Consider the following 26,415-nt stretch of genomic DNA (forward strand, 5'->3'; position numbering starts at 1 on the left):
TGAGTAGTTGCTCCAGCAGCCATGCGGACTCACGAGTCCTGTGTCGGCGACTGTAGCCGCAACTAAGTGTGTGGCTGTGTTCCTGTGTACAATTTGGGCTTATCTGGACGCTGCGTGTGTAGCAGCTATCAGCTGTGTCCTGTTGTTCGCCCCCGAGTGGCAGTCCCCACTCGCGCCCTGAGAGTGTGTAGCCCCGCGCCCCTTCCCCCCGCGGCGGCCACTGCGCGTGCGCGCCCGGCCCACGGTCCCGGCGGCGGGACCCACCCGCGCTCCCGCCATCGCCCTTTTAAGAGCGGCGCCCGCGGGCGACGGGGTGGCGGCGGGCGGGGGCGCGCGCGGCAGGAGGAGGGGGCGCGCGCTTCCCGGAACAGCCCGCGCTGAGGGAAGAGAGGAAGAAAATAAAACCCGCGGCCAGAGCCAAAGCTGGAGCTGCCGCCGCCGCCGTCTGGAGCTCCCCCGCGCGGACAATGCCCGCGATGCCCGCACGGGGCTCAGGGCGGTGAGGCCCGGGGCGCGGGGTAGCTATGGCGACAGGGAGCGCGGCCCGCGGCGCCGCCTGACAGGTGTGGGGCCCCGGCGGCGGCGGCGGCAGTGCGGAGCAGCATGTACGCCAAGGGGGGTAAGGGCTCGGCCGTGCCCTCCGACAGCCAGGCACGAGAGAAGTGAGTCGGTGGGTCGAGACCGCGGGAGCCGGGGGCGGGGCTCGGTGGCCGCGCCGCTTCCGTGGGCCCTAATGCCGGCGGGCATCGCGTGGGGCACGTGGGTGAGGGTCTGAGCGAGATTTGTGGGGGCACGCCAGACCAGAAGGGCTCAGGCAGTCGCGAGCTAAGTGAGAGCGCGGTAGAACCGAGGGGCATGAGAGGTTTAAGGGGTCGCGAGATTTGAGGGGACACGCGAGATCCGAGAGGTCGTGAGAGTAGAAGGGGAGCGGGAGACCCGAAGGGTGCGAGATTTGCGGAGGCGCGCGAGATCCGAGGGGTACTAAAGGGTCGCGAGACCTCCCCGACGTCGAGACTTGGGTGTGCGAGGTTGCCACCGGTGTGCGCGCTCGCGATTCGTGCCACTTCCCCCATCCTCTGGGGGAAGTTTCCCGGGCAGGCGAGACTGGCCACTCTGCTGCCCGCCCCCTACTCCGCTCCTTGGTGAAAGCTTGAGAGATGGGAGAAGGGCCTGAGGGGCGGCGGGCCCACCCCCGCAAGACCACCTGTCCAGCGGGGCCTGGCGCAGCTGGGTGGGGCCCTTGGGGAAGCCGCAGGGCTCACAGTCTTGGGGCGCCCACTTGTTCTGGGCATGGCGCCGGGCTTTGGGTCGCAGATGCGTTCAGGCTGGTAGACGGACAGGTACCTAACTCCCAGACTCTGCGATGAGGGGCTGGGGGCGCTCAGAGCTTCTTGGAGTGGGGTGGCAGCTGAGCTGCTGCGCCTGCCTCCTGGCACTGCTACTTACCTGGGGTGTGACTTTGGGTGAGTGAGTACCGCCTCCTAAGCTCACTCTTTATCCTGAGAAATGCAGACGTAATAACAGTTCCGCTTCTTAGGTTTAGGGAGCATTTGAAAAGTGCTAGGACCTGTGACTGTCAAAGCAAGGGCACCCAATGGTGGTTTGTGATATTGTTATAGTGCCAGGGAAAAAGGAAGGCTTGCGATGGCTGATTTGCAGGATCGTAGAAATCAAGCCACCTAGTGTGGGACACCAGCTGCTGGAGACGTTAGGAGACTGTGTTCTCAGGGAGAGGTCCCATGAGGACTCTTCAAGGTATAGAGCAGGAGTGAGGATTTGAAAGTCTGGGCAGTGAAAAGGAGCCCTAAACATGGGCTCTCTCCTGTCCTGTGTTTTCTGCCTGGGCTGACATTGGGACCCTTTCCCGCCCCCACCGGGACCTTCAGCTGTCCCTGTCACCTTCATCCCCTTATTTAAAGATTTACTTACTTATTTTATTTTTTGGCTGTGGTGGGTCTTCGTTGCTGCCCACCAGCTTTCTATAGCTGTGGAAAGCAGGGGCTACTCTTCAGCGTAGCGTGCAGGCTTTTCATCTCTTACAGCTCGGCAACTGTTTCTCTCTTGGCTGAGGACAAGCGAAGCTCGAGGGCTCAGTAGTCACGGCTCTTGGGCTCCAGAGTGCTGGCTCGGTAGTTGCGATGCACCACTTAGTTGCTCCACAGCATGTGGGATCTTCCCAGACTAGGGATCAGACCGGGGTCCCTTGCGTTGCAAGGTGGATTCTTCAGCACTGAACCACCAGGGAAGCCCTCATCTCCTTATCTAAAAAGATCTGAAACCAATGACCAAATGCAAGCACTAGTTAGTTCTTGGTGCGAGGTGCTTTTGGGGCCTCCCTGTAAGCTGGAGCGTTTTTCATTTACAGGAGAGGCTGTGTCTTCCTGCAGGCAGCCTACTCAGACCCTACCTCCCCCTCGCCCACCCTGCCTTCCCTCCCCTGTATTCCCTGCAGCCTGCAGTCACCACTGTGCTGTGAACCCCCAAGGGCAGGGACCCACCATCTGTGTACCCAGCAGACTCTTAAGTCCATTGTTAGGACAGGCTGGCCCAGACCTCGTTCTGAGATGGGGAGCCAGACGGGGCTCAGGACAGGGGCCAAAGAAGGAAGGAGAAGAACGGCAGGAGGAGACAGGAAGGTGAGATCAGGGAGAAAAGAACAGGCCTGGAGAGTTAAGGACCTGAGCAGTGGAACCCCCTTCACCCAATTACACAGAGGAGGAAACAAAGGCCCAGAGACAGAAGTGGCTCAGTTGGAGGTGGCCTGTGAGAGGCGCTCTACCTGCAGCCTCTCCCCCAGCCCTGGTGAGAATCCTGCAAGGCTGACTGTCCGCATTTCAGATGGGACACCAAACCAGGCTCAGAGCTTCCAGTCTGCCTCTCTAGTGTATCAGCCCCACACTTCGAAGAGCTCTCCTGTGCCCCTGAACCTGAGTTTTTGATGGGGTCCTTCCTATCTAAAGCCCAGCATCCCCATCAGTGAAGCGGATGCTACCATCTGCTGTTTTCCTAAGTTTTTTTTTGCAGCAGCAGAACCTCGTCTCCAAGCCAGCACTTCTGCTGGACCCTCCTGACAAGAAATGGCTGAGGGTAGGATAGCTCTGGCCAAAAATGATGGCGGGGGACCGAGAACTCAGATAACCCCCTCTTCCAACTCTGGCCAAGAACTGAGGCTGGATTCAAAGACTCAGAATCTCCCCTGGGTTGTCCAGTGGGGTTGAAACTCAACTCCAAAGCCCTCCACCCCAGCTCAAACCTGTTTCTTTTTTTTTTTTTTTTTAAATTTGTTTATTTTTAATTGAAGAATAATTACTTTACAAAATTGGTTTGATTTCTGCCACACATCAGCATGAAATAGTCATAGGTATACATGTGTCCCCTCCTCCTGATCCTCCTTCCCACCTCCCACCCCATCCCACCCCTCTAGGTTGTTGCAGAGCCCAGGTTGAGTTCCCTGAGTCACACGGAAAATTCCCATTGGCTGTCTATTTTACATGTGGTACAAACCTGTTTCTTCCCTTCTATTATCTCCATGGCCATCCCCTAAGCTGCCACAGTCAGCTTTGTTCCAGATAACTGTGCCTGCCTCCCCCAGGTTTCCTGGCCCTCCCCCCCCCCCCCCCCCCCCCGCAGACCCCCAATAAGCCCCATTCCACAAAGGAGCTGGAGCGTACTTTAAAAGACAAACCTCTCCAGCCCACATGGCATCCCCCCACCCTGGGTACCAGCCCCAGCTCTTTGGCCCGACCTCACCCCAGGGCCTTTGCACTTGCTGTGCCCATAGTAAACGGCTCTTCCTCTAGATCCTCTAGATCTTCCACATAGCTGGTCCCTCCCATCCCTCACCACCACCCACTTTTCCACTTACTTTCTTAATTGCACAGCACCAGATCCCCCCACCAGTTTGTGCGGTAACTCACCTACCTCTTAGCTAGGATGTGGGCTTCTTCTGGGCCAGCACCTGCCTTCCTGACCACTACACCCTAAGACCCAGCCCAGCACATGTCTGAACAAGCAGACCATTCCCCCCGGGACAGTGGTAGCCCCCAGACCTCAGCCAGGGTACAAGGATGGCTGGAGATGTGCCAGGATCCCGAGGAGTGGGGTGGTCAGACACCTCCTGCTTCCAACCTGGGCAGAAGACAGGTGTCAATTTTAAAAAGTCTTCCTGCTTAAGGGTGCTTGGAAATGGAGCCCACCCTCACAACTGCGCAGCTAGATAAGAGGGGGCCAGAACGACAGTCATCTGTCTAGCATCTTCTGGCCAGAAGAATCTCTCCTCCAAAATGACCCCAAGGCTGGGTAGAGAATGGACACTGATTGTGCTCTTGGGGCTCCAGGCACACAGTGGCGACTCTAGGGTCCAGAGAATACAGGGGAGGGAAGGCCGGGTGGGCAAGAGGGAGGTGGGGTCTGAATGGGCTGCCTGCAGGAAGACACAGCCTCTCCTCCTGTAAATGATGAACATCAACCTACAGGGAGGTCCCCGGAGCACTTCCCACCCAGAACTAACGAGCACTTGCGTTTGGTCATTGGTTTCAGGTCTTTTTAAATAAGGAGATGAAGGTGACAGGGACGGCTGAAGGTCCCTGTGTCCGCTTGGCATCCTTCCCCCCTTCCAGCCTCAGAGGCTCTGCTGTCCTAAATTGGGGGGCGGCATCTAAACATTGGCTTCGGGGACACCTTGTGTGCTGCCAGGTGGGTGTAGAATAGTCCCATAAATGACATCTGTGGCCAGTGTCGCCGGGCATCTTGTGTGTTTTTCCACCAGAGTTGGTTCTGATACAAGCACATCACCTCAGGTGGTTCGTCCGTTTTCCCAGTGGACAAGGGAATGACCGTCCCTTGTGTCTGTCCCATCCCTAGCTGGGTGTCCAGGTGTGGCCCTGGGCACCCTTGTTGGAGGGGAGCTCGTGGGTAAGAGGTTCTTGAGAGAGGCTGAGTGGAGCCAGCCACACAGGGAGCCTTCTGGGAAGGCAGTAGCTGGGGGCGGATGCTGGGATGGAGTTTATGAGTGGGGGGGTCGTTCCTTTGGCTGCTGGGTGGGGGGAAGGCCGTAACATGAAGGCTGGTGAGGAGGGTGGCTCTGGAGAGCTGAAGGCCTGGCCCTGTGGGTGGTGGAGAGGAGGCAGGAAACATGTGGGCGAGAGAGTCCCTGAGGGGCGTAGGTGGGGCTGGCAGTGGATGAGCTGAGGGTGGAGGGCTGACGTAAGGCCTGGAGTGGAGGGCTTCTCCCAGCCCCCAGCGCACACGCCTCCAGGGGCTCTAGGGGGAGGGAGAGCTGAGCAGGGAGCCCTGTTACCTTGATTCTTGGCCAGTTACGGTAACTCCTGATAATGAAGGTGGCATTGCGGAGTTTCCGTCTGGGAGGCCCCGGCACCCCATCCTGCCCCTACTTACCATGCGCAGCTGCAGGGAGGCCGGCGGGCACTTCTCCCCGTAAGCACCCTGGGTCCAGGCACCCCGCATGCTCCAGGTCACCAGTCCTTCTGGAGGGGGGCCCTCCAGTGCACCCCCTGCTCCCTCCCGTCTCCTGCCCTCCTGCAGCGGGGATCCCCTCGGATGGACGGGCTCTTCATTCTGTAGGTCATCTGCTGACCAGGGCTGGGGCAGGACCGGGATTTGGACCCACTCAGGGCCTGGACAGGGGCCCCCAAGCCAGAAGCGCCCCAGAGGGGAGAGCTCTGGAGGTGCCCAAACCACCAGCCCAGGCTTCAGGCAAACAAAACTGCTCCCAATTCTCTGAGACTTGTTCCAGATAAAAATGAAAAGTACTAGCATGTAAGGTTTTTGGTTTCAGCAAAACTGAAAACCTTCTCTGGCTTCTCTATGCTCTTGGGATAAAACCCCAAATCTTTAACATCAGAATAGTAGGTGCTTACCTTCTGCAGTGCTTCCCCGACATCCCCAGGGGGTTCAGGATCCATTCCTCCAGACGGCTGAGGGCCCAGTGCCAGGTAAGCTCAAGAGTGAGATGAAGTCCCTGCCCGCCCAAAGCGACATTCAGTGGGGGCTGCAGACAGTAAGCGGAGAGCCTGGTGTCAAACGGAGATAAATAAAATGATGGGGGCGAGGGGAGACTGGAGCAGGGCTGGGGTTAGAAGTGATGAAGACGTCTCTTACAGGTGACAGTGGGGCCATGAGGGTCTCTAGCTGAAGTGCCCCGAGCAGGGAAACAGCCTGTGCAAAGGCCCTGGGGTGGAAAGGTAGTGAGTGGTTAGTGTGTGGCGGGGAGAGGGGAGTAGAGGAGGGTCTGCGTGCGGAGTGCTGGTGGGGAAGGAAGGAAGCAGCCTTTGTTGAAGTCCAGGTAAGTGATGGCGGCAGCCTGGACCCAGAGTGTGCTGAGGAAGGCGGGGAGAAGGCTCAGGATGAGGAGAGAGGGCTTTTTCCTTAAGTTCTTTCCCCTAAATTTGGTAAAATGTAGTGATCCCTGGAGGATAGCTGGGTGGGTCTCCACACTTACACCGCACACTTGTGTGTTCAGACCACCCAGGTTGGGGAACAGGAGGGGAAGGGGAGGAGAAGAAGCTGGGGTGGGGCTGGGCCTTTAAGATACCAAGTGGGCAGTGGACACTGAGTTCTGAGCAAGCCTGTGGGCAGCTGCAGCAGTCAGTCATCCAAGCAGGAGGGGAGGCCACCCAGGGAGAGAGGAGGAGAGCAGGCGGGCGTGGGTTCCCAGACCTGTGTCCTAGGTCACTTGCCACCCGAGGGTGGAGGGTGAGAGGTGATGGAGGACGACACGGTGGGCTGGCGGCCTGACCCCTTGGTGGGAGCCAGCATGTTCTTCAGAGGACTCCAGAGCCCTGAGGAGAGCTTCTGCCCTTGGTGGGGGTGGGGGGTCTGCAGCCCCCCCTGCTTGCCTTCTGGGGCAGCCTACCCGGGCCCCCCTCCCCGGCTCTGTCTTACTCCCTGTCTCTGGGTGTCTCATCCCCCGGCCTTTCCTGCTCTCTGCACTGCCCCCCAAGGTGACTGGGTCCAGGTGGACCTCCCACCGCCTCTCTCTTTGCCTGCAAGGTGAGGAAGTGAGCTGGCGGGAGCTGCTCAGGTCTGCTCTGGCCCCATCAGCTTTGTGTGTTCATTCTTGTACTGATGGGCTTGGACCAGGCGGATGCAACTGGGCGGATGCAGACCACTGGTGAAGGCTCAGGAGGCCTCTAGAAGGCCAGGGGGCTCTGCGAGTGAGTTGGACAGACGAGCACTGAGGCCGAAGGGTGAGGAAGATCGCTGGGCCTGAGAAAGGAGGATGCTGAAGACTGTTGGGTGCGATGTTGGAACCTGAGGTTGCCTGGGCCTTGAGGAGCTACTGAAAGGAGTGTGATGACAAGGCGGGGGACCTTGGCTAGTCTTGGGGGAAACCACAAATCCCACCTCTCAGTGCCCCGCTTCTGTCCTTCCCGCGGCTGTCACAGTTTGGGGTATAATGCAAGCTGTGGACATACCTTGCCCTGGGACAGCTGCCCACCCTGACTCCCTAATAGCCCCCCTTGTCCTCCTGTGGCATGCATTGCCTTCCAGCCCACCAGATCACTTACGTTCTCCTTCGTATTGTTGCTCCTCCATCTCTCCCCGCAAGCTGGTAGCCTCTGGGAGGACAGGAGTCTGTGGTGGTCACTACTCAGGGAGGCGCTGCGTGAATGAGTGTTGAATGAATGAAGGGATGGATGGGTGAAGAAAGGAAGAAGGTCCAGTACAAGGGCAGAAGCCGTGGGGCTGGGGCCAGGACAGAAGGACCTTGCTGCGGTCTGGAGCCTGGGTGGTCTGCCGAAGGGGCTGGGATGGGAGGATTGAGCAGCCTGGCTGGGAAGAGCTAGAGAAAACGGGCCTGAGTCAAAGCAAGGTTGTTTTAAGATGGGGCTGTCAGCCAGAGGAGGGCGGCCAGAGGAGGGGGCAGGAAGCTGGAAGGGCCTCCAGCTTTCACCAGAGCAACCTCAGGCCGGCCCTCGGGGAGCCTGCAGTCTCGGACCCAGACTCCCCTCAGCCCATCTGGGGCCTAGTTGGGCAGTAGGAGGACCCTGGGGTGCCCCGAGGGGCTGGGATGGTAGAGGGTGACTGGGTGAGCCCAGCGGGTGGGGCGTTGTCCCTCTGCTGGCTGGTGTGGCAGACAGACGGGGTGGGGGGGGGGGTGGCAGAGGCCAGGGATGGAAAGGCCTGGAAGGCAGTATGGATGGTCTGGCTTCCTTGTGTGGCCCGTGAGTGGTACTGCTGGTTGGAGCGTGGCCCATGCTCTTGGCCTGGGCAGTGGCCGAGCCGGTGTGTCCGTGGGTGCTGGGCGCGTGGGCAGCTGAGTGGCACTGTTGGCCCTGCCTCCTGTCCCCCAGAGTCTCCTAGGGGGCTGGCACGGGTGTGTCATAGCCACCACTGGTGGGTGCACACTGACCCTAGAGAAGGACGGGGGTCCCGGGGGCCTGGAGGAGGAAGACCTCAGGTCAGAGAGCCGCTCTCTTTTCTCGGCAGCTGAGACTGGGCACGCACGAGGTACTGGGCCCTGACCACGTGGACCAGGGTGTCTGCCAGGAGGCCCACCCAGAGCGCGATCTGGGATGGAGCCCAGGAGCCCCTTCTCCTAGCAGAGGGCCTCTGAGGTCTCGGGATTGGTGGGACAGGCCCCGGACTTGGTCCATCGGAGGGGTGTTGAACGGAACAGATTTTGACCTGGAAGTGGGTCTGGGGACTCCAGGGGCCTGCAGGCTGGGTGTTGATGTGGAGGTGGTCAGGCTGAGCAACTGGCATGGAGGCCGTCTATCTCTTCTGAGGAGCGGGGGAGCTGGGACAGCGGGGGGGACCAGTGAAGGGGAGGGAGTGAGGCTGGCGGGAGGGGGCACAGGGAGGGGCCTTCTCCACCTTCCCACCAGGAAGGCAGGCACTTGGCCTGAGAGCCCCTCCCGGGCACCCTTGGGGCGGGACACTGAGTCTGGCCCAGGCCTCTGACCGGCCCTACCTGACCGCCTGCAGGTTGGCGTTGTACGTGTATGAGTACCTGCTACACGTCGGTGCCCAGAAGTCAGCCCAGACCTTTCTGTCTGAGGTAAGCTGGCCCTGTCCCCAGCCAGGCAGGGACCCCCCACACCAGATCCTTCCTTAGCCCCCGCACCCTGGGGCCTCCCTACCCCTTTTTATCAGGTCTCCTGTGGTAGGGTCAGGTCACGCCCTGGAAGCTGAGGGCTGGGCTGGGGCTGGGCCTGCAGATGGGCATCCTGGCATCTGTCCATCCATCTGAGGATCTGCCTCCCGCTTCTCCGCGGGCTCCTCATCAAGCTGCCCCCCTCCTGGCTCCCCGGCTCTGACCCACTGGTTTCCTGCCCCAGTGTTCCCTGGGCCCCCAGGCTGGGCTGGCGCTGCCTCTCGGGAGGGGAGGGGGTCAGACAGAGACGGGCAGCGAGCGCCTCACCTTCTTTCCTCTCCCCTGCAGATCCGCTGGGAGAAGAACATTACGCTGGGGGAGCCCCCGGGCTTCCTGCATTCCTGGTGGTGGTGCGTGCGAGGCGGTGCGGGCGGGCCTTGGAGGGGGCCTGGGTGGGGGCGCGTGGGGAAACCATCTCCCCCCCTGCCGCCCACAGCGTGTTCTGGGACTTGTACTGTGCAGCGCCCGACCGCAGAGAGGCTTGTGAGCACTCGAGCGAAGCCAAGGCTTTCCAGGACTACGTGAGTCCCCGCCCCCGGGGTTGGGACCAGGGCTGGGCGTGGGCAGGGGCCTGTGCTCTTGAGGGGGCTCCAGTGGGCAAGTCGGCCGGGCTGTGGGGTTTGACCTGAGAGTGTGGCTTTTGTGGGGGGAGTCCTCCACTGCACCCAGCTCCTGCGGGTCCCCATAAGCCCGAGACCCTCCGGAGGCCAGCCCCTCCTTTGCTTCCCCTCGTGTGAACCCCGTGTGGAACCCGACAGACCGAACCCCAGTTCCTGCCTCCCTGGCTGCCTGCCTCTTTGTGTGCAGGGTGGGGCTGGCCGTCCCCCACGCTTGCCCCCTCCCCCCTAGCCTTCTGAGGTGGGGGCCCAGGCAGGGGTGCACCCTTGCGTTGGAGAGGCCTGGCTTGGCAGACCTCCCAGCCTTGCTCGGCGACTGGGGCTGCTCACTTCGCCTCTTGGGCCTCGGGTTTCGGTGCAAGTTGAGGGGGAGTCAGTGTCGTTCAGAGCAGAGGCTGGGTAACAGGAGGGGGCCCACGTGGGAGGCGTTGGCCGGCTCCTGCCTTTACCCTCTTCCTCCCGGCTTGTGGGGCTTGCTCACCCAGCCCCGCAGAGAGACTCCCCCTGCCCTCCCCCTCCCCTCTGCAGCGGCCGTTCACGCCCTGAGCCCTCCGCTCTGCTGTGCCCCTGGGGCGGGGTGCCTCTCAGGGCCTGCCCTCCACCTCCCTCTCTGCAGTTAGCGGGAGGCCCACACCGGGCACCGCCTCCCGACAGAGGCCGCCCCCCAGTACAGAAGGGCCAGGGTGCAGTCCGAAAAGGCCGGGTTTCACCGTGTCCCCGAAGACGCCCCGGGCACGCTGTATGCGCTCTTATGGGGGGGGGGCGGTCACTGCTGTTCACCCCCATCAGGTTCCACTGGTCATGTTGTGGTCCGGCCAGAACGGGGGTAACAGACGTGTCTGGAGCTGTGTGCGCATGTGACTCGGCGTGGGTCCGACTCCCTCGCCCCAGTGCACCCCACTCCTCCCTGTGCCTTTCCGGGGTCCCTGGGGGCTCTGTTCCTCCTCCCGGCTGAGCAGCCCGCCCTTCCCTCTCCGCCCCGGCTTCGTCCCCGCCCCCACGTCTCCGGGGGAGGGAAGAGTGCGCGGTCTCCCAGGAGTGAGCGCGCTTCCTGGAGCAGGCTGGTTACCATGGCATCAGGGCGCGTCAAGGGAGGGGGGCGGCGCCCCGGCCGCGGCCCGGCTCCGGGGTGACAGGGTCCCTGTGTCAGCAGACTGAAGCCGGCTGCATGTTCTGCCCCACCTCCGCACTTACTGGAGGTGGGGTGAGGAGCGTCCTGCCGCCTCCCCCTCGCAGTCGGGGCGCCCTCCTCCCTCCCAGCCCCCAGCTTCTGAGGAGGGCTCAGTCAGCACCTCTGGGCTGGGGGCCGACCTCGGCGTCTCCAGGAAACGGGAGCGCGCCCAGCCTGTCGTCATGACAACGCGGGCCCGGCTGGTGCCTCCGGGTGGATGATTGACGTGGGGGGTCCAGCTCAGGTCACCCACCGGGAAGGGTAGGCCCGACCCATACCCCCCGGATTAACCTTCAAGGCCTAGACTTGGGGAGCCCCATCTTTTCCCCACCCCCACACCTCAAGGTCTGGAAAGCCAGCCACCCGCACCGCCAGCCACCTTCACCGACCAGGAAATGCTCTGGCGCCGCCTGCCACGGCTCAAAAGCGGGGGGGGGGGGGGGGGGGGGGGGGGGGGGGTGCGGGCTGCCCTCCCTGTGGGCTGGGGAGGGTGGACAGACCCAGGGCCCAGAGCTGTTCCCCTCCGGCCAGGGAGAGACTTGAGTCAAGGGGCCTCAAGAGAAGCGCTCCCCTCAGTGCCTGCAGCGTCCTCCCCCTTGCCTGTCCTTTGATGTATCTCCTCTGCCCTGAAGACTAGGCCTCTTTCTACCCCCTCCCCCTGCTCTTTGGGCCCCAAAGGCAGACAAGCCTGGGACTTGGAACCAGCCAGAGGAAGTGGCCTGTCAGCCTGTCCCCCTGCCAACTCTGGGCCTGCCACCAGCATCTCCACCCTTGGCAGACACCAGAACTCCCCTCTCAGACACCGGGTCTTGTCCCCTCCTCCATCTGAAGAGAGACTGGGGGCCTGGAGAGGCACTGGGGAGTGCTGCTCTTCCTTCCCCCACCTTCCTGTACCGTTGCTGGTTGCTCCCAGAAGGAACTCTCCAAGCTGCCTACTGATGTTTGCTGTTGATTTGAGGGGTCTTGGGGTCCCAGCTAAGCTGCCTTGCCAGCCAGAAGGATCCAGGGCTGGTTGGGATGGGCCGGGAGGGGGCGTCTGTGCCCCCACCCATCTGAAGTTGGATTCAGACCAAAAGAACAAGCCTGTGCTAGAAGGATGAAGCACACACTGGAGTTCCGGGCAGACCCCTAGAATCCTCAGGGTGGACTCATCAGGGGCTGGCGTCCCTGGCCGCCTCCCTAGTCTGGGGTCTCCGCAGGTCGGGGCCCTGATCACCTGTGGGTCATGAGTGCAGCACAGAGGCAGAGCCCTTGCTTAGAGCCACTCAGCATATGGGGCTGCTAAGCCTGGGGGGGACAAGGACTCTGCTCAATGTTAGCCCCCCTGCCCAATCCCTCCGTGCTTGAGTAGTTAGATAGCTTGGGTTCCTTGTTCTGTGGGGCTGGCTGTTTGGGGAGAAGAGAAAAAACTGCTTCAGAAAGTGACCGGACTTGGGTCTTGCCATCTCTCCCGCTCCTGCAGAGCGCTGCAGCGGCCCCCAGCCCGGTGATGGGGAGCATGGCCCCCAATGATGCAATGGCATCAGGCCCCATGGCACCCGGCTTCTTCCAGGTACAGCCAGGGCTGGGACCCCCTGTCTGCCTGGGTGGGCAGTGACAGGGTGGGTATATACTGTGCCGTCCCTGGTAGGGCCAGAGAGAGGGGTGGAGCTGCCTGGGCCCCAGTGCCAAGGAGGGCGGGGGCTCTGCGCTAGGACTGCTCGAGTGTCAGAGTGCCTGGGGCCGCAAAGCTTGGCTCTCTGAGCCAGGGGTCCTGCCCATAACCCTACCTTTAGGGTCCACACCCGGCCCCTCCCCCGCCACATCCCGCAGAGGGGGCTATCTGGCCCCTTCTCCTGCCTCCACGGCGTCCCCGCCCCTGCCCTGCCAGGCTCAGCAGAGCCACAGGAAACCGTGGAACTTCGGGTGACCTCGCTCCTCCCAACCAGCCTGGTTCTGTCCTCCCAGGGCCCCCCCGGCTCCCAGCCTTCCCCCCACAACCCAAATGCCCCCATGATGGGGCCTCATGTTCAGGTAAGGACTTGTAACGCCCCGCCCCTTTGCACACGCACACCCCTCCCCAGGGCCCCTGGGCGAGTACCACTGAGCTAGGCACCCGGGCACCGCGGGCTGAAGTATGCCGGCTGGTGCTGGAGGAAGGCTGGGGGCCCGGCGGCAGCAGGAACCGGGTAGCTTTGAGGGCTGAGCAGGTGGGGGGAGGTGCTGACCCCTGGCCCACCTCTTCCAGCCCTTCATGTCACCGCGGTTCCCAGGGGGCCCCCGGCCCACCCTGCGGATGCCGAGTCAGGTGAGAGGGGGATGTGGGGAGGGGGGGCAGGAGTTGGGCCGGGGTCGGGGCACCCCACTCAGTGCTGCCACTCCCCATCCGCAGCCTCCGGTGGGCCTCCCCGGTTCCCAGCCCCTCCTCCCTGGCACCATGGAGCCCTCCCCGCGAGCTCAGGGTGAGTAGGGAAGCTCCAGCTGCTGTCCCCTCACCAGCCAACCAGGATCCCAGAACGCGTCACAGCGCGTGTCCACGCGGGGAAATAGGCCAGACCTGAGCCCACTCTTCCTTCTGCCCCCAGGGCATTCGAGCATGGGCCCCATGCAGAGGGTGACGCCTCCCCGGGGCATGGCTGGCGTTGGGCCCCAGGTAAGGGCCGGCCGGGGTGACGGGAGCTTCAGGGGCTGCCCCGCTAAGCCTGCACTCACGCGCCCCTTTGCCTTCGCAGAGCTACGGAGGTGGCATGCGGCCCCCACCCAACTCTCTTGCTGGCCCCGGCTTGCCCACCATGAACATGTAAGGCCCTCAGGGACTCCTAGGAGCGAGCCCAGGCGGGCAGCTCCCCACTTCACGGGCTGGGGGCACTGAGGCAGACCCCACACAGCAGTCCCTGGCACTGCTGACTTCTCTGCTGGGTGGGGAAGCTCAGGCTCAAAGACCAGTTAGCCATGACTGGCTTGGGATTTGAAGGCCGGTCTGGAATCTACGTGGCCAACAGCTGCTGCTCTGAGGGCACCTGCGGCGGAGTGGGTGTCAGGGAGTGTGTGCTGGGGGTCAGGGTACTACCGGGCTGAGACCCCGGGTCCACCACTGTCTCTTCTAGGGGCCCCGGAGTGCGCGGCCCGTGGGCCAGCCCCAGTGGCAACTCGGTGAGTATCCGGGAGGGGTGTGGGGTGATTAAAAGGCGGGGTGGTGGAGTGGGCGGACTGCTCACAGCTGCCCCTCTCCCCAGATCCCCTACTCCTCCTCCTCCCCCGGCAGCTACTCGGTGAGTGGGGCCTAAGCTGGGACACCTGGGACCTGAGCGCAAGGGTTGTGGGGTGACACATTGGGGGGGGGGACTTTCTCACCGTCTGTGCCTCCCTCTGTGTGCAGGGACCCCCAGGAGGAGGTGGGCCCCCTGGAACCCCCATCATGCCTAGCCCTGGAGGTACGACAGCCTGAACGGGGCGTAGGGAGGGCTGTGCTTGGTGGGGGAAGCCCCTCTGACATCCCGCCCCCTCGTATGCGGTCTCAGACTCCACCAACTCTAGCGAGAACATGTACACCATCATGAACCCCATCGGGCCGGGCGCCGGCAGGTCTAACGTAAGCAGGGCTGGCGGGGGGCGGGGCGGGGTGGTGGTTGATTGGGGGCGGGGAGCCGGTGGCCCGAGGCCCAGGCTGTTTCTCTGCCTGCAGTTCCCGCTTGGCCCTGGTCCGGAGGGCCCCATGGCCGCCATGAGCGCGATGGAGCCTCACCACGTGAACGGATCCCTGGGTGAGTGGGCGTCCGGGGACGCCGACACCCACACACCCGCCCCCGCCCCGCTGCTCCGCGAGCCTCGTGCGCCCCCTGGCGGCCTCCTTCAGCCCGTCCGCCTCTGTGTGCTGGGCGGGCATTGAAGGCGCCTTTGCTTCTCTGGGCTGCCGAGTGACCGGCTGAGCTGGGGGAGGGTCCAGCAACGAAACCGTAGGGCGGCCCGGCCGCCAGCTCTGACGCCCGCCCCGTTCAGGGCCCTCCCAATGGGCTGGGCCGCGGGAGGGGACGCGGCCGTCGCGGGGGGGGGCGGGGGCGGAGTTTGCGGAGGGGTCGGGGGAGCGGACTTGGCGGCGCCGGCGCGTCTGAGCCGCGTGTCCGCCGTCTGTCGGTCCACAGGCTCGGGCGATCTGGACGGGTTGCCGAAGGTGAGGGGGCGGCGCTCCGGGGGGGGGGGCGGGGCTCCGGGGGCGGCCAGGTGGGAGAAGCAGAGACCCGGCGGGGCCGCGCGGCCGGTGTTCGCGCTGACCGCGGCCGCCCCCAGAGCTCCCCCGGCGCCGTGGCCGGCCTGAGCAACACCCCGGGTACCCCGCGGGACGACGGCGAGATGGCGGCCGCCGGGACCTTCCTGCACCCGTTCCCGAGCGAAAGCGTAAGCGACTGCGTCGACTCCCCCCCCGCGGCGGCGTCGGGCCGGAGGGGCCTGGCGGGCAGACCCCGGCGGGGCGGCCGGGGGGCCAGAGCAAGACCGTGACCGCGGCGGGCCAGGTGGGGGGGCGGCCGCGGCATCCTTCCCTTCCTCCTCCTTTCCCTTCCCCCCGGCCCGCCCCGTCTCACCACCCTGTCCACATCCCACCCCCAGCCCTGGGACCCGCGGCTTCCCCACGTACCGCCACCTGATCCTGTCCTCTCCCCCTGTCCACACCTCCCTGTCCCCCATTCCCCCCGGGGGGCGGGTCCCAGCCTAGTCCGGAACTGAGCCGGCCCCCGCGCGCCACCCCCTCGTCTTTCCGCAGTACTCCCCCGGGATGACCATGAGCGTGTGATGGGGCCGCAGACCCTTGCCCACTGCCGGCCTCGGCTTCTGCCCAGCGCCCCTGCCCGGGGCCAAGGTCCAGGGGCTCGGGTGGTCCGCAGGGTGAGGGTCTGAGGTCACACCGCGGGCAGCTGGACTCCCAGTCAAGGCTTGGATGGCTGGGAGGCCCCGCACCAAGGACTTATTCATTTTATATATATATATAAAAAATCAAACACACAAGGACCTCAGAGACGTTCTTTCCTGCTTGGGCCCTTCCCGTCATTTCTATTTTGTCCTGGGGGGGGCGCTCCTTGAAGGACCTTCCTTTCCCCTGGACAGCAGGGGTGGGCCCCATCAATAAATGTAACTTGATTTTGGTTTTTGGTATGTGGTCTCAAATTTCTTCTTTGCCTTGCAGCAGCCACACCCTACTTATTAGCCTAGCCTTCAAGGGTTGTGGTTAGGCAGAGTCGCCCGCTCCTACCCCCTCCTCCCAAGGGGGGGCGGGGGCGGTTCTGGAAAGTTCCAGAGAGTTGGGGCAATAGAGTTGGGAAGGGGAGGTAGGAGTCTACTGATGAAAAATGGAGATGGGGCTGGAGTTGGGCGGGTTTAGAGTTGCAGGCGCCAAGAATACAGATGTGGCTCATAGTGGCACTGGCTTTATTGTCTTCAGGGGGCCTAGAAGGGTCGGGTCCTGGGGAGCAATGGGGGCAGGAGTTACAGGGGAGTCATAACTCCTAAGGCCAGGGCCTTAGGTGGTGGGCATCTGGGGTGCCTCAGCCTGTGAGTGCCCGTTGGCGTCACCAGTACAGCCATTGGGTGCAGTCGGCACAGATCCTTTCTTGCAAAGCACCGGGGAGGCAGTGGCCAAGGGCCCAACTCTCTTGAGGCCAGGGCGTTCCATCTTGTGCTCCAGAAGCATGTGGTTCTGCGGCGGGAGCCCCACGCAGGCCCTGGGGGATGATCAGGGCTCAGCGGGGCTAGACCCGGAGACTGCCGCGCAGTCCCTAGGCCCTGTGCACAGCCCCTCCAGCGGACATCCTGGCCGTGGATGGGGACCCCCAAGGCTGGGGCACACCTGAGGATATTCTCGATGCAGCTGCGCTGGCGGAAGAGCGCATTGACCACGGGGCTGCCGGGCGGTGCAAGTGGAGCCTTGAAGAGGAAGCCGAGCAGCGACAGCACCGGATGGAAGCTCTGCGGGTCAGGGTCGACGTCGGTGCAGAAGCTCACTCGCTGACACAGTTCAGTCAGCAGGGCCAGGTCCAGCATGATGGGCGCGGCCAGGAGCGAGTCCTAGGGGGCCAGCGGGTCAGGAGGTGGGCCGGGTTGGCGGCCGCCCCGCTGCTCCTGCCCCCTCGCGCCCCACACCTCGCACGTGTTGTGCAGCACCAACGTGTTGGTACCACCCAGCATCAGCTCCGATGTGTACTCATCCAGGGCACGCTTGCTGTCGCCCACGTATGGCACGTATTTGATGACCACCTGGGGGGCGGCAGGAGGTCACACGGGTCCCTGCCCTAGGCTGGGCGCGCCCTCGCCCCGGCCCCTGCCCCCACTCCCGTGCCCCACGCACGCAGTGGTCGGGCCGCTCGCCCGGCGAGTAGAGCACCGGGTTGCTGTGCACCATGTCGTCCACCACGCTGCTCTTGGACACCTCCTTGGAGCGGAACTGTGGTGGCGCGGACAAGTTCTGCCCGTCGTTGTTGCCCAGGTGGTTGTAGCTCACGATGGACATGGTCTGGGGGGACAAGGGGACCTGCGGTAGCTGCAGGCCTCGCAGCACACAAGCCCAGCCCTCCGGGGTCCAGGCCCCCGCTTCCTGAGCTGAGCAGTCCCCCAGGCCCACACACCTTGAGGCCAGAGCCGATAAGAAAGTCCACGAGCACAGACTTAACCTTGGTCTGGCCTGACTTGAAGTCGTCTCCACCCACAAAAACGCGGCGCTGCCACGCGAGCTCGAGGGCACCGGGTACCAGCGTGTTCTGCGGGGACCCATTGAGGAAGGCACAGCCCTCCAAGATGCTGGCCACAGCGAAGAGTGTGGAGGGTGACACTTCCAGGCCCAGCTGCGGGCAAAGGGGGCCAGTCAGCCCAGAGGAGTCCCTGGGGGCTGGCCCTGATCCCAATCCGCCCCACCACCTGGATGGTGCGCAGCAGGTTCTCAGCAGTGTCATTGAGGCCCGGTATCACTTCGCAGAAGCGCTCCGTGTTCGCTGTCCACAGCACGATGACTTTGTCCAGGCCGGCGCTGGACCGGAAGTCGCGGATGTCCCTACGGATCTGCTCCAGCTGGGGATGGGGAAGGTGAGGGGAGGTTGTACAGGCTCCTCCGACCTGTGGAGGCCTGGGCTACTCAGTTTCCCAAGTGCGCTGGACCCTCAGGATGGGAGCGTGGGGACAAAAGGAGAGCAGGTGCGGGGGCGGCGGGGAGGACAAATGGCTAGGAAGAACAAGTGGCAGGGGATAAGGGGCACGGGGAGGGGCTGCACCTGCTGCGCGCGCGTGCCCGGGATGACGTTGTCGGCGCGTGCGCTCTGGTTAGCTGCGATGAACTCCGGGATGTAGACAGAGGGCCGCGGGCGCATGGCCTCCATGTGCGGCCAGAGTTGCTCCTGCAGTCCCCAATCCAGTACCTGTGCGCGCCGCATTGCCTCCGCCAGGTTCAGCGAAGATATGTCCCAGCCTGGGGGATACCCTCAAGCTCGGCCCGGCCCCAAGCCTCGGCCCCGCCTCCCGCCCCACCCCCGGCCCAGGGCACCGCCCACCGTCGAACACGAGGTCGTCGGGCGCCACCATGGGCAGCAGTGAACTGAAGGGCACGAACACTTCCTTGCCCTCGGCGTCCAGGCCCAGGCTAACAGTGCCTGCCTGCGTCAGCGAGCCGTAGTAGTTGGCCTCCTGGGGGGCGGCAGTGGGAGCGCAGTGAGAGGTGGGCGTGGCGTGGGGAGGGCCTCGAGCAGGCCAGGGCCCCGCCCGGCACCCGCAAGCTCCGCCCTGCTTTGGGCACCTCCCCTCGAGGCTCTAAGCCTAGGCGGAAGCCGCTCCGCTAGGGAGGTCCCACCCTGAAGCCCTCCCACACCTTAGGCTCCGCCCCCGCAAGACCCCTGAGGAATCCCCGCCCCCCGTGGAAACCCCGCCTGGAGTCCGCCCGCGGCCAGAAACCCCGCCCCCTGTGGGCCCACTCCTCCGTAGGAGCCCCTCCCCCGCCGCAGGGATTCCAGCGAAGCCCTCTCTCCGACCGAGCCCCACCCGACTCCCCACCTTGCGGCCGGTGCGCGTGGGCCAGGACAAGCGCAGTCGGTTGGCCAGCACGGCAGCGGTCAGCGTGGAGCCGTTGTTGCCGCCCCAGCCGACGAGCATGACCCCGAGCCGGGGCACCTGCCGGGCGGTCCGGAAAGTGAAGCGCGTGGACGTGGGGTGCACCTGGGGGTGGGCAGCGGGGTGAGCCGGGGACCGCAGGCCCCTCCCCGCTCGCTACTACTGGGTCGGGGGTCGCAGACGTTGGGCAGTTCCCGCTCCCTCCCCGCTCCCTGACTCCCCCAGCCCCGTGGCCCACCGAACGGCCCCTCGCCTACCTTGAGGACGCCGCCCTCGCGGCTGACGCTCGTCGTCCGGTACTCGTACTGCGCCTCGATGGTCTCGGGGCTGTAGACCACGTCGGGGCTCTCGACCACGAACTCAGTTGCGGCCTCCATCGCGACAATCTGGGGGCGCGGGGTTGGCAGGAGGTCAGCGGGGTCCCAAGAACTGGCTGGGCCAAGCCGACTTCAGTCCCCGGGGAGCCTGCACCCTTCCCGGGGCGGCACTCACCGATGTGGAGTCGGCTGGGGCAGCGGCAGACGGCTAGGGCTCGGGGCGCGCGAACTCCAGAGAAAAGAGCCGTGGCTCCACCCCCGCTCCGCCCCTCGCTCCGCCCGCGCGCGGGAGGAGGGGCGCTCGCGGCGGGGGGAGGGCGCGCACCGACCTTGGGCTCGGGTTCGAGGCCTTTCGGTCCCAAGCCTCCGCCGCGGTCTGGTTCTTGGCCGGTCGGGCAAATAACCTGGGCTCCAGGCCCCGGCCCTAACTCGGCCCGCGTGAGTCACTTAGGACCCCCGGCCGCCTATCCCCACTGTACAAAAGAGGACTTTAAAGCTGTAAGGGAGCGCCAAGCCCCAGCCACGAGGCAGAGTTTGAGTTAGGCTTGGAAACTCATTATTTGGTGGGTTGGAGGAGAGGGCGTCTCTGGAGAAACTAAGGCAAGGGAAACTGAGGCAGAAGACCAAGCGAGGAATCGGATTTCAAAGCGTGACACTCCTCCAGCCCAGGCTCCCTCCTCTTCCCCTTATTGAGCAGCGGTCAGACTCTCCACTCCCACAGGGCTCGCCCCGGAGAGGGGGTAAGGGGGGTGGCTGTGAGTTCTCGGTGCCCCCACCTGTAGCAGGAGGGCTGTCAAGCCTATCAAGGTCAGGGCTGGGGTGGGGGCAGGGGGAGAGACTGCTCCGTGGGGAAGCGAGGGAGCATCGGCCGGGCAGAGGCGGCCATCTGGGAGGAGCTAGGCCTGCACAGCTCTGAGCCCCTCTAAGCGCCCAGTGATAAAGGAGCGTGGGAACCCGGCAGGCGGGCGGGGGCGGCTCCCCCAGGAACTTTCCAAAACAAGCGGCCTCCTCCGGCTGGAAAGTTTCCACCCCTGGAACTGACCCAAAAGGTGGATAGTTGGGAACGTTTGCAGGAAACATGGTCAGAGCCTGGCCTTGGGGAATGGGGGCTCTCAAACTAGTCCAGACTTTGCCCTCAAGGGGCTCCAGTTGTGGGGGAGTCAGAAGTGAACTGGGGGGACTTCTCTGGTGGCCCAAGGGTTAAGAATCTGCCTGCCAATGCAGGGGACATGGGTTGGATCTCTGGTCCAGGAAGATTCTACATGCCACAAGGCAACTAAGCCTCTGCACCTCAACTACTGAGCCTGCGCTTCAGAGCCTGTGCTCCGCAACAAGAGAAATCACTGCAATGAGAAGCCGCGGCTCGCCACAACTAGAGAAAGCCTGAGCACCACAATGAAGTCCCAGCACAGCCAAGAATAAGTAAAGAGAAGTGAGGGGGGCACTCCCAACCAGAGGGACCTAAGAGGCAGCGGTGGGCAGGGCAGGCTGCCTGTAAGAGATGTCTGCTGGACGGTGTCTTGAGATAATGAAGACATCTCTTATCAAAGAAAGATATGAAGAGCTGCCTAGACAATAACCTGGGGGACTGGTTTCAGGGGCAGATGAAAAAGGGCTGGATGCGAGGGGGAGGGAGGCAGTTTGGAGACCAAGGCAGACCCTCAGGCCTGGGGACAGGGCATTTGGTATAATAAATATTTGGGTTTTGTCCCACTTTCTGGCTTGGAGATTGAGTTTGATCACTAATTGCCAGGGGCTTCCCTGACAGTCCAGTAGTTAAGACTCTGCACTTCCACCGCAGGGGGCTGGGGTTCGATCCCTAGTCAGGTAACTAAAATCCCGCATGCCCAGAGGTGTGGCCTAAAATTAGAAGACAAAAAAAAATTATCAATGGCCAGTGATTCATTCAATCATGGAACCTCTGTAAAAGCTCCCAAACAATGGGGTGCAGGTGAAAACATGGAGATGCTGGGAGGGTGACGCCTGAAGTCATGGGAGCCCTGTACCATTCCCCACACCCCGCTCTCCTGTTGAACTGCTTGCTTGAGCACTGTGAGCCATTCTAGCAAACCTCTGAGGGGGTGGGAGGGAACCCCCGATTTACAGCGGGTCATTCACAAGTATGGGTGGCCAAGGACTCCAGGCTGCTGTCTGAAGTGGGGACCTGTGAGCCATAACCTGGGGCCGGAACTGTCCGATCCCTGGTTGGTATTAGAGAACCTGCAGGAGCTGGAGCTCTCCAGGACACAAGTCACACCACAGGACTGTGTAAAGACCCAGCCCTGGGGAAGCCCAGCATTCACAGGGCAGCCTGTGGGAGGTGCTGGCAGGAGGGGTGTGGGCAGAGCAGGCCCAGGCAGGCTCCCTGGAGGGGCCGTGTTGGAGTAGTTACGGCTACTGCTAACGCTACTAGTAGTAACTACCAGTAGGGACCAGCTGGGGGTGTGACACGGGTGAGTGTGCTGCCTGCGGGTGAGCCCTGAATGACCAGGGGCCCCCCACCCCACCAGACCGCAGGCTTCCAAGGGCAAGGGCAGAACTGTCGCGGTCACTGCTGGGTGCCCGCGCCCGGAAGGAGCCCGGGGCACGGGAGGGGCTGGTGCACCCAGGTGCCGGCAGATGTTGTCCAGCAAGTGGCAGGGACTGAGCCCTGAGCCCTGTGGCCGTGGTGTGGGTTGTGAAGGCGCAAAGTCCCCTGGAGACCTGGACTCGGTGTCTTGGGCTCAGGAAGGATGGTCAGGGAACTGCCCGTGGCCACAGGGCTGTGCGGGAGGCCGGTGGGCAAGGCGAGCCTGAGGCGAGACGAGGCTGAAGCAGGCAGGGGTGTGGGGACAGAGATTTATCCACTAGAACAGCGTGGCGAGCCTGCCTAGGGAGCAGGGTACACTCTGCCCCGCAGGGCCTGCCTGACCTCCCCTCCCGCGCCCCCTCAGATTCCTGGGCCGCTTCAGAACTCAGGCCAAGGCCACTGGCCAGCAGGGCCACCAGGAAGGCTAAGGCCCACAGTCCCTGACCCCTGGACCCCTTTAATCCTGGTCTTGTTCTTTGTTTTTCCTTCCTAAAATAAACATTCCCCTCCACTGTGTCCTTGGAGGGTAGGAACTGCCCCCTGCCTCCTGCTCCTCACCTGGATGGCCTCCGGCTGGTGTCCTGAGCCTGTGGGGCCCCACTGGGCCTCAGGCTCGGTACCCCTGTCCCCATGGTGGGGCAAGGGAAGCCCCACCCCCAGCCCAAGTGTGCGGCCGGGGAGGACTAATCAAACAGTGCGGTTACCCTCTGTCGTTTCCATCAGCCATCAGCCAAAGCTCGTTAGCCCAAATCAAGCACTCCCTTTGCTGCACACGGCTCCACTACTGGGGGCTTTGGCCCTGGGGAGCCCTGGGGTCCTCCTGCCTGGCTCAGCCCACTCTGTGCACGCCACAGGGGCAGCACTCTGCTTATGTGCCGCCATGCTCCCCACGGCCTCCGCCTCCCGTCTGTCAGCTCCCACCTGCGAGCAGGCCGGCTGGTCTCCCGCTCTGGCACCTGCAGGGCCCTCTGCCTCAGGTCCGCCCTCCACCGCCAACCTCATTCCTGGGCAGTGGCTGTGGTAGGCTGCCCGCCAAGCTTTCTCTATGCTCAGCCCATGCCCCCCCACCCCCGTCACCCCGTGGCCAGGTGGCCTCCTGACCCCAATCCCCCCACCCCTGGGGAATGACACATATACTCCCAGCTTGGGCTGATAGATTCAGTTCAGTGAATTTATTGTAGGTTGAAAAAAATCAGCATTCACCTGTTTAGTGTACAAAAAGGACACTAGATCTTTTAAGAAAATATTAGGAAACTGAAGATGCAGACGTCTTTCAATTGTAACATTTTGGCAAAAGTGAAAAGTTCTTGTAAACACCAACTCCATGGCTCAAAATAGTTTTTCTCCACAGTACAATATTAAAAGAAAAAAAAAAAAACAGTATCAATAAGTTAGACCATATTTAATCAGCTAGAACTTTTGTCCATCAACCCCCGCCCCAAGCACAAAACTCCTCTTAGCTTCATAATTCCTTAAAAGGAGAAAATAAACAACAACAACAAAAAATGAGGAGGAGGAGGAAATTCAACTGAGAGTCCTTTGAACTGGACCCCAGGGCAGAGGGCAGGTGGGCCCTCCGGGGTGGGGCCCCTCGAATGAGTACATGATGGCTGCTCACAGAACTCAGGGTCCCAGGTCTGCTCAGCTTGTCCCCCTCCATCCCAAATGAAAAACAAAACGACAGCTATTGAAACATAAAGGATCAGCTTCCTCAGCGCTCCGGGCACCCCAGGGGTCCCATGGAGCCGCTGGGGGGTGGTGGGGGCACTGCAGGCATGACTGCTCTTTGGGAAGCCATCAGGAGACACCCCTGCAGCTTAGAAAAATAGACGTGTCTATGCGAGCATTTCCGCTCTCCCTGCCTCACTAGGATCCTGGCAGCAACCCCTGCCCCCGCCCCCCCGCAGTGACCCCGGGGCTGGGGGTTGCAACCAGCCCCACAGCCTTCCCCCATTGTGGCTTCGCTGAACGTGGCTCTGAATTCACGTGAAGGCGCGCTTTAGACCTCAGCATGGCCTGGCGGGGCCCCGCGCGCGCGCGCACACACACACACACACACACACACACGCGCACACACACACACACACGCGCCCCCTGACGCTTTCAGGGACATCAGACTAGGCACAGTGACTAAGCAGCAAATGGGTGTCCTGGGGCCAGCACCCCCAGAGAGGGGGATCAGGCACCTCTTCTGAGCTCACTCTCCGGGGGCTCCCTGGCCCCCTCGGCCCCCAGCCCCTCCCTGAGTGCAAACCCCATGGGGGCTCTGCAAAAAGGACCCCAGAACCCACACGTGGGGCCGAGGGGCGGAGCGAGGTCCAGAACACGGGGACCACTTGGCCTCAGCAGTACCAAGTGAGGAGCAGCAGCGGAGAGAATGGGGAAGACAGCGAGAGAAAATCCGACGCTGGTGCTGCAGAGCGCGCTACAAGCACAGAAGCTCCCGGTGACCCCCGACAGCTGAGGGCCTGGAATAGCAAGGCGGGCCTGGTGGCTCCCAGCAGCTGCTCCTGGGCCAGCTGGAGTTTTCCAAATAGAGCTGCAGGGCTTGCACGGCCGAGCCCGCCCCACTCGGAGCCAGGGAGAGGGGGTGTGTGAGACCAGCGCAGGGGAGGGGCCCCCGGCGCCCCCCACCGGTCCTCTCCTCTGAGCTCGCGCTCGCAGAGGCAAGGCCAGACTTCCGGAGCATCTGTAATACTGTAGAAAGGACCCAGGGCAGCGTCTAGACCCTGGGCGTCCAAGGAGGGGAGGCACAGGTGTAGAAAAAAGATGCTTTTTCTTTCGTACAAAAATAGACTTGAGTCTCGTCAGCAGTAGCCTGTCTTTGTATAAAACTAGAAAAGGCAAGCAGGCAGGCCGGCCTTGGAGTCTTTCTCTGACAAAAAGTTGAAGCCCCCTGTGGGGTGGCTGTCGAGGAGGTGGGCTTCTTGGGGAGCCCATCCTAGGCAGGGGGGCTGCACAGGAGGTGTGGGGGACCTGGGGGGAGCTGGACACCCTACCTGGGTTTGTGTGACCTGTGGGCGGCCAGGCCTGCATGGGCTCCCCTGAAAGCCGGCGTCGCTGGCTCAGATGACTGTATTCTTCCTCACGTTTATTGTGTTCAATAAATCTCCGTTTTCTTGCCTTCAGCTCCCCCTTGTCCCCAGCTCCCCCACCATCCAGAACAGTCAGCCGGTGAGGTGAGCCGGCCTGGCTGGCGCGCGGGACCTCCTGCCCCGGGGCCTGGGGCTACGGCCACGCCTGGAGCTGCCGCTGGTCGTACTCGGCGATGAGCCTCTTGATGTGGGCCAGCTTGCTGTGCAGGTACTCGCAGCGGTGCTTCTCCTGGCTGTAGTTGGTGTTGGTCTGCGAGAGGGCGGCTGGGCTGAGCCTCATCCACGGGGCCAGCACGGAGAGCCCAGCACCAACCCAAGCCGCCCGCCTGGCTGCCCCCGGCACCCACGCCAGGCAGGGACCCCTGAGCTGCCCCGGGCTCCACCCTGGGAAACAGGGTCACAGCTAGGGTGGGAGGCTGCAGGAAGGTGGGTCACGCAGCTTCCACGTGGGGCTGGGGCACGGCCGGTGGGAACCACCCTGGCACACTCGGCCCTAGGGAACGAGAACTGCTCTGGTGGCGTCACGTCCCAGGAGACGGTCAGGGAGCCCGAGGTGGGGGCAGGCTGCGCCCACGAGACCACAGTTCCTCCCCGACTCAGCAGTGAAGGGCTCAGACGGGGCCAGGATGGGGTGGGGAACTGTGCTTCCTCCCCCAGACCTTTGAGGGAGCTGCAAAGGGCCTGGGGCTGTGCCCACCAACAGTGGGAGAGCGTGCAGGGGTGCTCAGGGGAGGGGGGCATCCGAGCGCCCAGGACAGACTTAAGGTCCCCAGCTGTCAGCAGGGGAGGAGATACTCTGAGGACCTGAGACCACCTCAGGGAGGCCTGCCCTTCCTCCTCTCCCAGACCACGGCGCCACTCACCTGATCCCACCCCGCCCTAACCCCCACAAGGGGACGGAAGCTCACCTTTTTGATTTTTCGATATTCCTGAAGGATCTGCCCACGAGTAGTCTGGATGGAAAAAGAAAAAGTGAACAATGCATTATCTGCAGGATACCCCAACGGAGTGACCCTTCTCCTTGATAACTGTGACCTGCTAGGTCACTGCATGCTTGGGGACAATGGCCGCAGCTGTGGCGTGATGGCCTGAGGGAGAAGAGAAGAGGGGCTGGGTGCAGGCTGGGGGAGGAGCAGGGCCAAGGGGGCGACTCGGGGACACGCACGAGGCCACGCGGCAGGAGGGGTCACACAGTGGGAGGGGTCACACGGGGGGAGGGGCGGGGGGAGGCAGAGAGCAGGTGGGACGGCGCCTTCCCTCGCGCCCAGCTGGCCGGTGCCCAGGTCGAGGCCAAGTGCAGAGGCCCCCTGACCACCTGTGGGGGCTGCAAGGAGGCGGAAGGATGGGGGTGCCCGGGGGCAGGGGGGCGCTTGCGTGTCCTAGACCCTCAGAACCCCCACTGCGCCTCCAGTCACAAGCCATCTCCTCGGGAAATCAACATGGCCTCCAGCAGGCAGACAGAGCCCA

At 63.1% G+C, this 26,415-nt stretch overlaps 3 protein-coding genes across 16 annotated transcripts in view; 1 reads left to right on the forward strand and 2 right to left on the reverse strand.

The window, feature by feature from the left end:
* Positions 1-300: 300 nt before the first annotated feature.
* On the forward strand, positions 301-16,033 carry SSBP4 (single stranded DNA binding protein 4). 14 transcript variants are annotated; one of them, XM_043467363.1, is made up of 18 exons: positions 313-662; positions 8,950-9,022; positions 9,407-9,468; positions 9,555-9,639; positions 12,369-12,458; positions 12,854-12,919; positions 13,134-13,193; positions 13,278-13,347; positions 13,471-13,538; positions 13,618-13,685; positions 13,993-14,038; positions 14,122-14,157; positions 14,265-14,319; positions 14,407-14,477; positions 14,571-14,649; positions 15,028-15,056; positions 15,173-15,280; positions 15,645-16,033. In XM_043467363.1, the coding sequence occupies exons 1-18, from the start codon at positions 604-606 to the stop codon at positions 15,672-15,674; spliced, it is 1,155 nt and encodes a 384-aa protein (XP_043323298.1). In that variant the 5' UTR covers positions 313-603; the 3' UTR covers positions 15,675-16,033. The 14 variants fall into 14 exon arrangements, with proteins under 14 accessions (XP_043323302.1, XP_043323303.1, XP_043323301.1 ...); XM_043467367.1 differs by lacking the exon at positions 15,645-16,033 and having other exon boundaries at positions 301-670; positions 9,581-9,639; positions 15,173-15,638; XM_043467368.1 differs by lacking the exon at positions 15,645-16,033 and having other exon boundaries at positions 301-499; positions 9,581-9,639; positions 15,173-15,638.
* Positions 16,034-16,289: 256 nt separating this feature from the next.
* ISYNA1 (inositol-3-phosphate synthase 1) lies at positions 16,290-20,515 on the reverse strand. The gene is made up of 11 exons (XM_043467358.1): positions 19,460-20,515; positions 19,225-19,353; positions 18,911-19,072; positions 18,415-18,547; positions 18,139-18,332; positions 17,789-17,938; positions 17,500-17,715; positions 17,223-17,387; positions 17,018-17,131; positions 16,725-16,942; positions 16,290-16,599 (listed from the first exon to the last, which is right to left on the reverse strand). The coding sequence occupies exons 2-11, from the start codon at positions 19,342-19,344 to the stop codon at positions 16,398-16,400; spliced, it is 1,674 nt and encodes a 557-aa protein (XP_043323293.1). The 5' UTR covers positions 19,345-19,353; positions 19,460-20,515; the 3' UTR covers positions 16,290-16,397.
* Positions 20,516-23,010: 2,495 nt separating this feature from the next.
* Positions 23,011-26,415, reverse strand: part of ELL (elongation factor for RNA polymerase II) — a 79,981-nt gene continuing 76,576 nt past the window's right edge. Inside the window, exons 11-12 of the mRNA XM_043467357.1 lie at positions 25,857-25,901; positions 23,011-25,198 (exon numbers count right to left, since the gene is read on the reverse strand). Of these exons, the coding sequence (XP_043323292.1) occupies positions 25,082-25,198; positions 25,857-25,901 (162 nt within the window). The 3' untranslated portion in view covers positions 23,011-25,081. The remainder of the gene's footprint in view (positions 25,199-25,856; positions 25,902-26,415) is intronic.

Source organism: Cervus canadensis, chromosome 4, assembly GCF_019320065.1.
Source record: "Cervus canadensis isolate Bull #8, Minnesota chromosome 4, ASM1932006v1, whole genome shotgun sequence".
NCBI lineage: Eukaryota > Metazoa > Chordata > Mammalia > Artiodactyla > Cervidae > Cervus > Cervus canadensis.